At 48.6% G+C, this 13,471-nt stretch overlaps 2 protein-coding genes across 2 annotated transcripts; both read right to left on the bottom strand.

Annotated features, from left to right (window-relative positions):
* Window positions 1-5,128: 5,128 nt before the first annotated feature.
* Window positions 5,129-6,358, bottom strand: MBLAC1 (metallo-beta-lactamase domain containing 1). The gene has a single exon (XM_080940487.1). The coding sequence runs from the start codon at window positions 6,291-6,293 to the stop codon at window positions 5,538-5,540; it is 756 nt and encodes a 251-aa protein (XP_080796613.1). The 5' UTR covers window positions 6,294-6,358; the 3' UTR covers window positions 5,129-5,537.
* A 934-nt stretch (window positions 6,359-7,292) lies between these two features.
* CNPY4 (canopy FGF signaling regulator 4) lies at window positions 7,293-13,375 on the bottom strand (the record flags this gene model as incomplete). The annotated part of the gene is made up of 6 exons (XM_080940746.1): window positions 7,293-8,094; window positions 8,181-8,298; window positions 8,883-9,005; window positions 10,211-10,307; window positions 10,402-10,528; window positions 13,240-13,375. 6 exons carry the CDS (start codon window positions 13,373-13,375, stop codon window positions 7,949-7,951), a joined length of 747 nt encoding a protein of 248 aa, XP_080796872.1. The 3' UTR covers window positions 7,293-7,948.
* Between the last annotated feature and the right edge of the window lie 96 nt (window positions 13,376-13,471).

Genomic DNA, 13,471 nt, shown 5'->3' with positions numbered 1-13,471 from the left:
TTAGTCCTTTTTAGAAGTGGGAAAAAATACTCACAGGAGGAAATACAGAGACAAAGTTTGGAGCAGAGACTGAAGCAACGGTCATCTAGAGACTGTCCCACCTTAGGATCCATCCCATATACAGTGACCAAAATCAGACAATATTGTGGATGCCAAGAAGTGCATGCTGACAGGAGCCTGATATAGCTGTCTCCTGAGAGGCTCTGCCAGAGCCTGACAAATACAGAGGTGGATGCTAACAGCCAACCATTGGACTGATGAACATGGGGTCCCCACTGGAGGAGTTAGAGAAAGGACTGATGGAACTGAAGAGGTTTGCAACCCTCAGAAAGAACAATATCAACCAACCAGAACCCCCAGAGTTCCCAGGGACTAAGCTACCAACCAAAAAGTACACATGGAGCGACCCATGGCTAAGGCCACATATGTAGCAGAGGATGACATTGCTGAGCATCAATGGAAGGAGAGGACCTTGGTCCTGTGAAGGCTTAATGCCCCAGTGTAGGGGAATGCCAGGGCCAGGAGACAGGAGGAAGTGGGTGGGTGAGCACCCTCATAGAAACTGGGGGAGGGGATAGGAAGTTTCGGAGGAGAAGCCAGGAAAGGGATCACATTTAAAACGTAAATAAGAAGAATATCTAATAAAAGAAAAAAGGAAAGAAAACAGGACGGGCAGGTAGCAAAGTTTCGGAAAGTCTGCCCTCTAGTGGCCGTATTGGTACTGGCAAGCGATAGGGCAAAAGCTGCAGTACACATTTAGAGCTCTGGCCTGTGAGGTCAGTTTGTGCTTTAGCAGCACTGGGGATTGAACCCAGGATTGCTCACATACTAAGCAAGCGTTCTACCACTGAGCTTCATCCCCAGAGCAATCTTTTACTTTCTGTTTTGAGACGGGTCTCACTAAGCTGTCCTTGAGCTCCCTTTGTAAGGCGTGTACCACCTGGACTCTCAGATTCTTAACTAAGACGACTCATTTCCCAAGGCAAGAGGACTGGCAGGTTTTTAGGGGTTTTGTCGTTTGCTATGGCTGTTGTTTTCGGCTTGTCTAGCATGCCCAAACCCCTGGGTCTGACCCCCAGAACCACATTATTAAGAAAGCTAGGTGGCATGCCACTGTGATTCCAGCACTCGGGCATGGAAGGTGTCTTAGGGTTCACTGCTGGGAACAGACACCATGACCGAGGCAACTCTTATAAAAGAAAACATTTAAGCAGGACTGGCTCACAGGTTCAGAGGTTTAGTTCATTCTCAACATGGCAGAAGGTATGTCGGTATACAAGTAGACATGTGTTGGAGATGCTGAGAGTTCTGCACCTTGATCCCCAGGCACCAGGAGACTGTGCCATACTGGGCATAGTTTGTGCATGTGAGATCTCAAAGCCCGCCTGCCCCACAGAGACTCACTTCCACCAAGGCCACACCCACTCCACCAAGGCCACACCCACTCCAAGGCCACACATCCTTAGTGCCACTCACTGTTCACACGTGCTCGAGAACACACACACACACACACACACACACACACACGAGTCTATTGGGCCATACTCATCCAAACCACTACAGAAGGCAAGAGGATCAAAAGTTTGCCATCATCCTCTGGAGACCAATTTGGTCTCAAAGGGGATGGGAGGGAAAGGGAGGAAGGGAAAAGGGAGTAAGAGGGAGAGAAACTTGCTAGTATAGCCCAGGTCAGCCTCGAACTCAAGGACTTCCCACCTCCGTGCTGGGATTACAGGATAACAGAGATATGACATCTTGCCTGGTTTAGTCATGATTATGATTTTTAAAATATTTATTCTAAGTCGTGTGTGTGTGTGTGTGTGTGTGTGTGTAAAACACCTGTGTGGGTAGCCAAAAAGGCCAGAGATGTGAGATCCCCTGGAGATGTAGTTAGAGGCTGTTGTGAGGTCGGACATGGTGCTGGGCATCTCACTCCGGGTTCTCTAGAAGAGCACTGTAGATTCTTAACCTCTGAGTCATCTCCCCAGCTCTGGCCCCAGATTTTACAAAGATGCAACACTCTATAATTTCATTACTCATAAAACCGGAGGCGGGAAGATTGTTACAAATTTGCAGGCAGCCTGGGCTACAGTGTAACAAACACACATAACTTTAAACAAACAAAAACTAGATAAACATTAAGTGCACTTAACCCCTAGCATTCAGGAGGCAGAGGCAGGCAGATGTCTGAGTTCAAGGCCAACCTGGGGGCGGGGGACGACTGACGGACCCGGACATGACAGAGGGGGGGGGGCAAGCCAAGTCTATACACAGAAACCCTGTCAGGGGTTGGGTTGGGGGGACCACCACCAACAAAACTGTTGGGGTGATCTTTTGTGCACTGTATAACGGTTGTCTTTGAATTATTTCATGTGGTTTCTGTGCTGGCGGAGTTGAGAAGACCAGCAGACTGGCCTTTGGATATTCTTATTCATTTGGCTATGTCATATTTTGTAAACAGCCCCTCTCTCAGCTTCTGACTGGTTTAATAAAGAGCTGGTGGATCATAGCAAAGGAGGAGAGAATAGGCGTGGCTTCCGGGAGAGGTAAGAGAACTCTGGGAAAGAATCAAGTGTGGCCGAATTTGCCAGTCTGGGACTGAAAGAGAGGTAACTGATGAGCCACAGGGTAGAATGTAGATTAGTCCTATAAATGGGTTACTAAGTTATAACAGCAAGTCAGGAACAAGAGAGCAAAGGCCTAAAGCTGTAATTAATAAATATAAGTCTTTGTGTCTTATTTAGAGCTGGGTAGCCACAGAAAAGTCCCTATGGTAATAAAAATCAAAACCAAAAATAAAATAAAAATGAAAAACACCCACAAAACAAACAAGCAACACAGCAAGCACTGTGTCAGAGCTTGGCTGTTGTGTGTCCCAAGTGGCTTGAGCACAAAGAGGCAGACACTCTATCTGCCCCTGATGGTCAGCGTGATTGACAGTTTAGCTGAAGCTTGAGGAGGTGTGAGGATGGAGCACCCAGTCTTCCTGCCTGTCTGAAAGGTCCTTGGAGGAGAGGTGTTTGTTCTTATGCTGGGCTGGAGGCACCAGCCTAAGGTCAGGTGTGGTGGCATACCTGGAGATTCCAGCACTTGAGGTGAGCAGGGCCAAAGAGGCTGATGAAATGGCTCACCCGGTAAAGTTGCCTGTCACCAAACACGGTGGCCTGAGTTCAGTTCCTGGAACTCACATTCCAGGAACGTGGACTTCTACAGGCCGCCCCTTGGTCCCTACATGTTTGTCATGCACAACACATACCAATTAGTAAAAATGTAATTTAAAATGTTAAAGAAGGGGCTGGAGAGATGACTCAGTGGTTAAGAGCACTGAGTTCAAATCCCAGCAACCACATGGTGGCTCACAACCATCTGTAATGGGATCTGATGCCCTCTTCTGGTGTGTCTGAAGACAGCTACAGTGTACTTATATATAATAAATAAATAAATCTTAATTTTTTTTTCAAAGAGTTCTAGGCCAGCCTGTGCTACATAGTGCTACAAAGCAAACAACAGAAAATAAAGGAGGGAGAGGGGGAAGGAGGGAAGAAGGAAGAATGTTTAGAAAGAAGGAAGCATGAGTTTCAGGGGGCCAGAGAAAAAGGTTGAGACCTTACCGTGCAAAACGAGGACACTGCCTCAGGACAGCCAGCTTCCTCCCGGGAACTGGACAAATAGTTAAAAAGTAACAGAACTCTTTTGCCCCTGAAGTCTGAGAAAAAAAAATTACTCCATGCTCTCATGTTGATTAGTCAGGCCTCAAACTCAAAAATTAGCCAAAGATAACCTTGTGTTGGGGTGCCAACGTGGGTTTGTGTGTCCCAGGCAGGGACTGCAACAACAAAGCTACATCCTCAGCATCCTGCCACCTTTTGGGAGAGCTCAGGCTGGATTTGAACACATGATCCTCACTCAGACTACTGAGAGCTGGGATTACAAACATGAGTCACCAGGTACTCCTTGTTCAGAAAAAGAGAGTAAGTCCTTTTCCATTGGCTGACAGGAAATAAATGTGTGGTCTAAACCAGCTGTCCCAGCAGGTCCCAGACTGGGAAACCCTTGGAAACCAGGCCTTGGGTTTGACTGACTCCCTACTTCAAAGATTACTGTTTCTCAATTACTATTTAGTTCACTTCTGAGTTATTTAACCTGTTGGGTTTTGTTTTGACAGGTGTGATGGTTTGTATATGCTTGGTCCAGGGAGTGGCACTATAAGGAGGTGTCGCACCTGGTAGGACTCATCTGTAATTCCAGCACTTGGGAGGTCGAGGCAGGAAGATCAATCAGGATCTTCCTCAGCCATTTGGCAAGGTCAAAGGCAGCCCACGACAAACAACCTTAATCTAAAATGAAAACAAAAAACCAGGGACCAGAGAGATGGCTTGGCAGAGCCTGGCGACCCAAATTACCCTTGGAACTCAAATTGTTGAAGGGAGAACCAACTCTTGCAACTTGTTCTGACACCCAAGGACAAGCCATAGCTCGGATGTGCACACACACCGCACAATAAGTGGATGTAAGAAATAAACCAAGAAACAACATCTTTCAGAGGCTTTTCATAATCTCCCAAAATCAAGCAGCCTCTCTCAGCCCTGTTCTTTCCTCATCCTACGCAGGTGTATTATATGTCACAATATATAATTATTTGGTTGCTACTACTATTATGGTTACTTGTCTGCCTCCTGAATGGAATGTGCCTTGTGTGTGGGGTAGGGAACTTGTCATTCGCTCACTGTAGTGGTATCACTAGACCTACATCAGTGCTTGAGACATTACAGAAGCTAAATAATCACCCTCCAAGTAGCTCAATGAATGAACTAACCAGGTGGGGCAGCACATGCCTGTAAACCTGTAATCCAGTAGTTGGAAGGTGGAAGCGTAAGATTCAGGAGTTCAAGACCAGCCTCAGCTTCGAAGCCAGTATGTGAGACAGTCTAAACACAATAAACAAAGAAGTCAGGTTACTAAGGGGTTATCTCTGTGTCTGGCACCTTCTTGACAGAGTGCATCCGAAGGAAACACGCTATTAGCCACGCTGTTCCTCTTTTGCAGCTTCTGGTTACAATCCCAAAGGTTATTGCAATCAAATTTGCATTTACATCAGCACCGTATGACTTCCGGTCTATTTTTATTTTTGAAGGTCATAACAAGAATTTAAGTCAAGATGGCTCAGTGGGTAAAGGTCCCTGCCACCAAGTCTAACAACCTTAACTCGATCCTGAGGACCCACAGGGTGGAGAGAACGGACTTATCCAAGTAGCCTTCAGTACTCCGCGGGCAAACACGCACATCCCAAATAAATATTTTAACTATTTCTTTTCTTTCATTTTACCGAGGCTCACGGAGGATGTGGAGCTGAGCCAGTCCTTCATCCTATTTAGGTTTCAATGATAAAAGTGACTAATGCCAGTCAATCTGTCTTGTTTGGAAGCTGCCTCGGAAAGCCGCACACCAGTCTCTCCCAGTCTGTCTGACACCAGTTCCTCGCTGGAAGGGCTTTCATGACGGAAGTCCAGTCAAGCGACCTCCTTGCCTTCCCATATCTAACCCTCCGAACTTTTCACTGCTTCCCTAACCACTCGAAAGGGAGCTCCGTGACCAGGTACCACCACGTCAGCCACGCTCAGAATCCTCTCCCGGCTCCTCTGCTGAGCTACTGGGTCTTCGCTCAGGGCCTGCCAGGAGTCCTCGTCACCAAGGCGCTCGAACACGTCGCCAGCCACCACCACGGTACCCAGGCTGGTGCCCTCCACTACGACGCTCACGTCCCGCTGTCCTCCGTGGCCGGGCGTGGCCCATACCTGCAGTCCTGAGCCCAGTATCAAGGGAAGCGTTTCACACAGCCCATGGGGCAGATAGAGACCCCCGGGAAGGCAGAAGTCGTGGGAGACGAACAGAGCCGCCCGGGGAAACAGCCCTAGGTTCCCGATATGATCCGAGTGCCCGTGGGTGCCCACCACCAGAGTCACGTCTCCAGGAGCCACGCCCCGAGCAGCCAGGGCTTCCAGCAGCGCATCCCGAGCCCAGGGGCCCCCGGTGTCCACGAGGATGGGGCCGCGCACCGCTTCCTCCAGGGCAGCCTCAGCGCCGCCGTCTGCGGTTGGAGTCAATCGGCGGCTGGAGTCCGAGGCCCAGCCCCGGGGCAGGACGAGGGTCACCGTGCCGTCTGCTCGCACCGCGACGCCAGCTCCCTGCGGCTCGGCGTAGCCGCGCAGCAGAACCGCCACCGAGTAGGAGCCGCCGGGCGCCAGCGAAAGGGTCTCACCGTGCAGCGGCTCTGTGCGCACTGGACCGCTCATGGCGAGGGAAGGAGACGTGCCCGGACGTCTGCCCGCTCCCTCCGAAATCCTACGGCAGGTCCCGTCACAACTCCTTACTACGCCCCCCCCCAGCTCTTACGGTGGGATCGCCCTCCACCACCCCCACCCCTGCTGAAGATGGTATCGCCCAACTGGCCTCCAGGCGACCTCAAGACTTCCTAGATTCTTTCGGTCAGGGTCCCCTCAGGTTTATAGTCGGTGGGTCCTCACGCGTCCACATTTCAAAGATATCTTTCCCTTCTTCATTCTAGTTGTTGTCTACTTTGAAACTAAGCTATCGCGTTTTTTTTTTTTTTTTTCTGTTTTATTTTTTTTAAACCGTGGGAAAACGCAAAAGGTGAGAGAACGCGAGACATTTTACCTTTATGGGCTTCCGTACAAACTACGGAGCCTAAAGTATGAGCCACGTTGAATAACCATGATCCTAATCCTGTACAACTCACATGTGTTACACTAACTTCGAGTTTTTTATCTTCTATTTTTCTGATACAAGGGCTCAAGGAGCCCAGGATAGTATGGAACTTGCTACATAGCTGAGGAAGAGTTCGAGCTCTTGATCCTCTTGCCCACACCTCCAAAGAGCTGGAATTATAAACTTGCAAACGCCACTCTGGATTTAAAGCCCTAGTGGTACAGTTTTCCCAAGCCCAGTATCCTTGGGTCGCATAATTATAAGAACACCATTAGGGGCTGGAGAGATGGCTCAGAGGTTAAGAGCACTGACTGCTCTTCCAGAGGTCCTGAGTTCAAATCCCAGCAACCACATGGTGGCTCACAACCATCTGTAATGGGATCTGATGCTCTCTTCTGGTGTGTCTGAGGACAGCTACAGTGTACTCATATATAATAAGGAAAGAAAGAAAAAAAAAAAAAACAAGAACACTATTAACTACTAATAGCAAGCAGACCAATGGCCCCACTCTCTGGGTGCTCCCTCATGGATAATGTATGCATGTTTGAAATGGGACTCAGCTGATATACATATAAAAGGTTTAATAGCAATATAGAAAACATGGCACCTGTGAAATAGAAAATAGGCCACATGTCTACCCCACTTAACCCCAGTATTGCTTCAGACTGGCATAGAGCCTCATGTTTGCAGTGTATGTTGGTTCTTGAGGGTTCCTTTTTGGCTTCTTTGAAACACGGTCTCATGTAGCTCTGGTTGGTCTTGAACTGCTACATAGCTGGATGGTATTCAGATATTCCTGCCTCCACTTTTCAAGTGCTGAGATTACAGGGGCGTGTCACCATATCAGCTCCAACGCTCACCACTGTCCACACTAGGCAGGCACTTACTACAGAAGGCTGAGCTACATTCTAGCCTCTTGAAGGGACTTAAAATAGACCCTTTTAAAAGCAAAGCGACCTTCTTCCCACAGCCCATACACCTACTGGTACAGGTGAGGACACGTTTGGTCAGTTAGGTGGTTGCATGTGGTTCATATCTCTGAAGGCAACACTTGCTTCTGCTTCTCCCCCCTTTTTCTCGCCTCCTGTTGCCATTCTGAGTCCCCGGGATCACGGCTGAGATCATACAAAAAGGACAGTTAAAAGCCTTGGGATGGAGAAGGGAGAGCTCAAGAGTTTAAAAAAACTCCCCATGACCCATCCTTGGGGTTCAAAAGTAAGAGTCAGAGGTCTTCTGGGTCATGCTTGGGATTGCCTGAAGTCTTGGTTATCTCTTCCTCCTCCTCCTCTTCCTTTTCCTCCTCTTCCTCTTCCTCCTCCTGCCCATTGCTGATCTTCTCTTTTCCTGTCCAAGTTTCCTGTAGACAAGCTTAGGTGGAACGAGAAGGAACAGTCTCCGTGTTAATGCGGGGAATAGCTGGGGAGCTGGGAAGGGAACCCAACCTTCACACTTACCAGTTTCAGAGGCTGGGAGCACATGACGTTCACAGAGAAAATGCTGTAGGGGCTGCTCCTGATGGTGGAAGTACCAGTCTCCCACAACATCTTCAAACTCCTCCAGCATCGTCTCACACTGGTAAAGAAGTGCAGATGAGCATCTGCTCTGAGGGGCACTGGAAGGCCTCTGCCTTTCACTCCCCATCACCCCACTCCACTGAGTGCCTTCCGAGGGGCAGGCAGCCAAAAGGTTATACTTGGCCCCAGATGCGAGTCTCTTTACTCAGCATTTAGCAGTATCGGTTACTACCTAGTATCTAGTATATCTACTCCACTAGGTGGCAGATGCCTATAATCCCAGTGAGGAGGTAAAGGCAAGAAAGGCTCTATACTGGAGCTCATTCCCAACCACATAGTGAGCTACAGACCCATCTCAAACCCTCAGCCCCTCTCACAGTCTAACCTGTGAGGTGGGAACTGATCATTGCACCTGTGACGTGAGAGTAAAACAAGGTAGTAGCTGGAAAGTGTGGCCCAGAATCCAGGCCACAGGAGGTGCCTTAGTGTGTGCAGTGGTGGATAACATGAGCCGCACATTGCTTCTTGATATGCTCTGGGGCCTGCTTTCATAAACGGCACAGTCCTTAACTCTGTCTTCTCCCTGTTCAGAGGTAGTCATCCCCTGCATCCAGTCCTGGGCAAAGTGGCATCTCATCCTACCTGTTTCTTGAGGAATGTGACCTCCACACTGGGCTCGTCCCACAGCTCCAAAGGGATTCCCAGATCCACCTTCACTCCCTTCTGTACCAGGCCTTTCAGTGTTGCCATGGTCTGACTTTGACCCTGAGGGATGGAAAATCTGGTGTAAGTCCAGTCATCACCTCATCTCTTCCTGCTCGACCACGTCAGCTGTATCAGCTCTGTGCTGTGCTCTATAAAAGAGGCTAGCCATAATAAGGGGGCAATCCAGATTCAGGGGGAGATGGGCAGATATAACTTGAGGATCTTAGATGATTTAAGTCCCTGTTTCTGAGAAACAGGGTCCTGGGCTAGGAGTAATAGCTTAGTTGGTAAAATGCTTGAGGACCTTAAATCCCCAGATCCTTATTGAATTTTATGTGAGTACACAGTGGCTGTCTTCAGACACCCCAGAAGAGGGCATCTGATCCCATTACAGATGGTTGTGAGTCACCATGTGGTTGCTGGGAATTGACTCAGGACCTCTGGAAGAGCAATCAGTGCTCTTAACCGCTGAGCCATCTCTCCAGCCCAGATCCTCATTGAAAAACAAAACAAACAGACAAATCAGGTACTGGAGAGATGGCTCAGTGGTTGAGAGCACTGACTGCTCTTCTGAGGACCCAGGTTCAATTCCCAGCAACCCCATAGCAGCTCACACCTGCCTGTAACTCCAGTCCCAGGGACCTGACACCCTCACACAGATATAAATGCAGGCAATATATCAATGCATACAAACTAAAAATAAATACTTTTAGCATGGTGGCGTGAATTTACAATTGCAATGCTGGGGAACTAGAGACAAAACAGATCCTAGGGTTCTCTACCTAGCCAGCCTAGCCTGCTTGGTAAGTCAGTAAGCCAGTGAGAGACCCTGTCTAAAAATAAACCAAAGTGGGGAGTCACAAGATATACTAGTGGGGAAAAGTGATTGCCACCAAGCCTAATGACCTGAATTCCATCCCCAGGACCTACACGGAGGAAAGAGAGAACCAACTCCCACAAGCTATCCTCTGAATTCAGTAGTGCGTTGTGACACACTCACACATAAAGCAGTTATTAGGGGAGGAAAAAAAAAAAAGCTGTGTGTTGTGGTGTATTCCTTTAATCCCAACACTTGGGGGAGGGGAGACAGAGGTAGGCAGGATCTCTGAGTTTTAAGGCCTGCCTGGCCTACAGAGGGGGCACCAGGACAGTCAGGGCTACACAGAGAAACCCTGTCTTAAAAAACCAAACCAAAAAACCAAGGTGGATGACTCCAGGAGACAACACCCATTGTTGCTCCTTGTCCTCCCTAGGAACTGTCTGACCTTTGCGTATCTCAGCGAGCCCTTTCGTTCGGCATGCACGTTGTAATCCAGGATCCGCTCACACAAATTCTCCAAAGCCTCCTCCAGCCTCGTCTCACTGTGGGAAGGAGAGAAATGAGACCCCTGGATGTTTCAGGAACCCTGCAGCTCCTCCGGGGTCGGTTAGGAGGTGGGTCAGCACAAAGACTCACGAGAGGCTGTAAGGCACGTGTCTCTTCCTCTTGCCTGTGTCTAGCACCTGACCCAGCTCCAGCACTTCTCGGGATCGGCCAGTCCGACTCAGCTCTTCCTGTAGCTCCATGCTCAGCAGCTTACACACTAGTAGTAAAGAGATACCCGAGGGGGATGAAGAAGACAAACAACCACACCCGCATCCTCTGCTCTTGACCCAAGGCAGCCAAGCCTCAGTCTCAGGAGCTGTGTGACACTTCTTCACCTCTGACATGGGGGTGAGACTGTGTTCCTTATCGATGTGTGATGAAGATTTAAGTACATCAATATATGTGAACCCCCTCCCCCCCGCCCCAGAGTCCTGTCTTGTATATAGTGAGCACTGTGTAAGAACCTGGTGTCACTCTAATTTAATTAAGCGGCTTTCATATAGAATTAAGAAGTATAGAGATCATAAAACCCATCAAGATTTGTCCAAGAAATGCTGCCAGTATAGTCTGGGGCTGACAAGGACCATCCAGCCTCAGGGTTACAATCCAGAAACCTGTTTTCATGCTGGGCAGTGGTGACACATGACTTTGGTCCCAGCACTCAGGAGACAGACAGAGTGAGTTCCAGGACAGCCAGGCTACGCAGAGAGACCCTGTAACAGCTTGTTTCTAGGGCTGGTGAGATTACTCAGAAAGTAAAGGAACCCTGCTGCAGAACCTGAAGGACCACTTGATGGAAAGAGAGCACCTACTCCTCCAAAATGTCCCCCGCCTTCCACATACTATAACACGTTTACCTACACACACACACACACACACACACACACACACACACACACACACACACACGCAACCACATACTACACTGTGGCACATGTTTATCTGCCAAATACACAACATAAATGTAAGTTTAAAATGAAAGAGACTCAATCAGGAAATGCAAAGGTTATCCAAAGGTCACTTAGTCTACAGTATTTTCCCAATATCTGATCTGGCACACGGTGGGCTGGGTTTGTCAAGAGAAAAGTCTCCTCCAGAAATAACAAACTAGACAGGGATAAATAGCAAACATGCTTACGCTGTAGTATGACCTGAGACACCGGCACTCCCTTTTCCTCCAGGGACTTACAACACAGAGGGTGACAGGCAAGGAAGGGGTCCAAAGGAGACATTTAAACTGCGTCCTGTAGAATGGGTGGGAGCCTCTCAAATACAGAAAGGAGAAAGGAAAGGGGAAAAACTGCCGAGAAAAAGACAAGGGACCCTCACCGACTGTGACAAGTTGAGTGTGTCTGAACACAGTTTTACAAACATGAAAGCACAAGAGTGTGTATACAAGATATTACGGCTCCCCTCAGCCCCAAGCTGACTTAGGGTCCAGGGCAACAGTTCAGTAAGTAAAGTACTTGTAAACTCGAGGACCTGAGTTCAGATTAAGAACCTATACAATGTTAGGCAGTGTGGTACATGTTATCCCAGCATTCTGAGATCAGAACTAGATGCAGGTGGTTTATATGGTTAACTTCCAGAACAAGAGAACCTGTCTCAAGCAAAAGGTAGATGTTTCTCCCGAAGGAATGACACCGGAGGTGGTCCTCTGACCTCCACACGTATGTCATACGGGTGTACACACATAAGGTCTTTGTCTGAACACAGAGGTGCAAAAAGCAGCAGTGCCAAGGTTAGGCCTGTGTTTAGAAAGGTTAAGAAGCCCTAGGAGGGGCTGGAGAGATGGCTCAGTGGTTAAGAACACTGACTGCTCTTCCTCTGTTCAAATCCCAGCAACCACATGGTGGCTCACAACCATCTGTAATGGGATCTGATGCCTATTCTGGTGTATCTGAAGACAGCGAGCGACAGTGTGTGTGTGTGTGTGTGTGTGTGTGTGTGTGTGTGTGTGTGTGTGTGTGTGTGGTGTGTGTGTGTGTGTACATAAAATAAAAATTAAAAAGTCCTAGGAAACATCAGGCGGTGGTGGCAAATGCCTTTAATCCCAATACTCAGGAAGCAGAGGCAGGTGGATCTATTGAGTTAGAGGCAGGTCTGGTCTACAAAGTTCCAGGACAGCCAGGGCTACACAGAGAAACCCTGTCAACCCCCCCACCCCGCCCGCCGCCTCAAAAAAAAAAAAAAAAAAAAAAAAAAAACTCAGGAGAAGAGTGGGGATGCAAAAGGAACTGAGAGATTAGAATCAAGTCATGGGTAGCAATGATAATAATATGTTGTTGGGTGTAAAGTGAGCTGTCTACCTCCCCGTTGTGGGTGGGTTGGCGGGGGAGAATGGGGAGGGGGGCATTTACTAATGCAGCCAGAGGCCATGCTGGTGTAAAATCCCTACAGCGCACCCCCTCTGCAAAGCCTCACACCGATGGGCAACTTCTAAGTGTCTCCATCTTTTGTTTACGAGCTTCAGCTGGGGACTTATTCACCTTTAAAGCCCTGAAGGGGGCCATCAGGCCTGTAATTTGCGAGCGTCTCTGCCAGGGCGGGGCACAATATGTCTATAAGGTATGAACCTTACACCCCCACCCATGCAAGTTGTCCAGATTTTTAATAAGTAGGGAAACGCACTGAGGAAGATGCTCAGTAGAGCCAGCGTTACAGGTTTGTGAACTACAATTCCCACAACCCATTGGGGCCCAAACCCGCAAGAAAAACCTAGCTCCTTCTGGATTGCGTCTGGGAAACGTAGTGCCACCTTAACCCTGATTCCCTCCCTCGTTCCCATTCAAGTGTTACCAAGCTCCAACAGAACCTCTTTCAAGACAGTCGAGTGACCCAACTATCCTAGCCCATTTGATTCAGCCTAGAGTTAGAGGCAGGAGGTAGGATAAGGAGATGCAAATAGCAACTGATCCATTTCTGTACCTTCGCATTTGCTGGGCAAACGTTCTGTGTCATCTTCCTCTTCTTTTGTCGTCCCAGCCCAAGCACCATACGCTGCCAGGATGAAAAACAGTATTTCCAACCGCACAGGTCCCATGACAAAACGCAGTCCACACATACACACAACCACCGCTTGCTTTCAGACCAACTTCTGGAAGGCAGCGGGCCCTTTAAATTTAGGCGCAGCCGGCAGCAAGCTTTTAAAAAAAAAAAA

This window comes from Micromys minutus, assembly GCF_963924665.1.
Source record: "Micromys minutus genome assembly, chromosome: 29".
Taxonomy (NCBI): Eukaryota; Metazoa; Chordata; class Mammalia; order Rodentia; family Muridae; genus Micromys; species Micromys minutus.
This window is presented reverse-complemented; position numbering and strand designations above follow the sequence as displayed.

What these genes read in the sequence shown, in the direction of transcription:
- MBLAC1 (XM_080940487.1), bottom strand. Translation starts at nt 6,293, where the DNA reads ATGAGCGGTCCAGTGCGCACAGAGCCGCTGCACGGTGAGACCCTTTCG.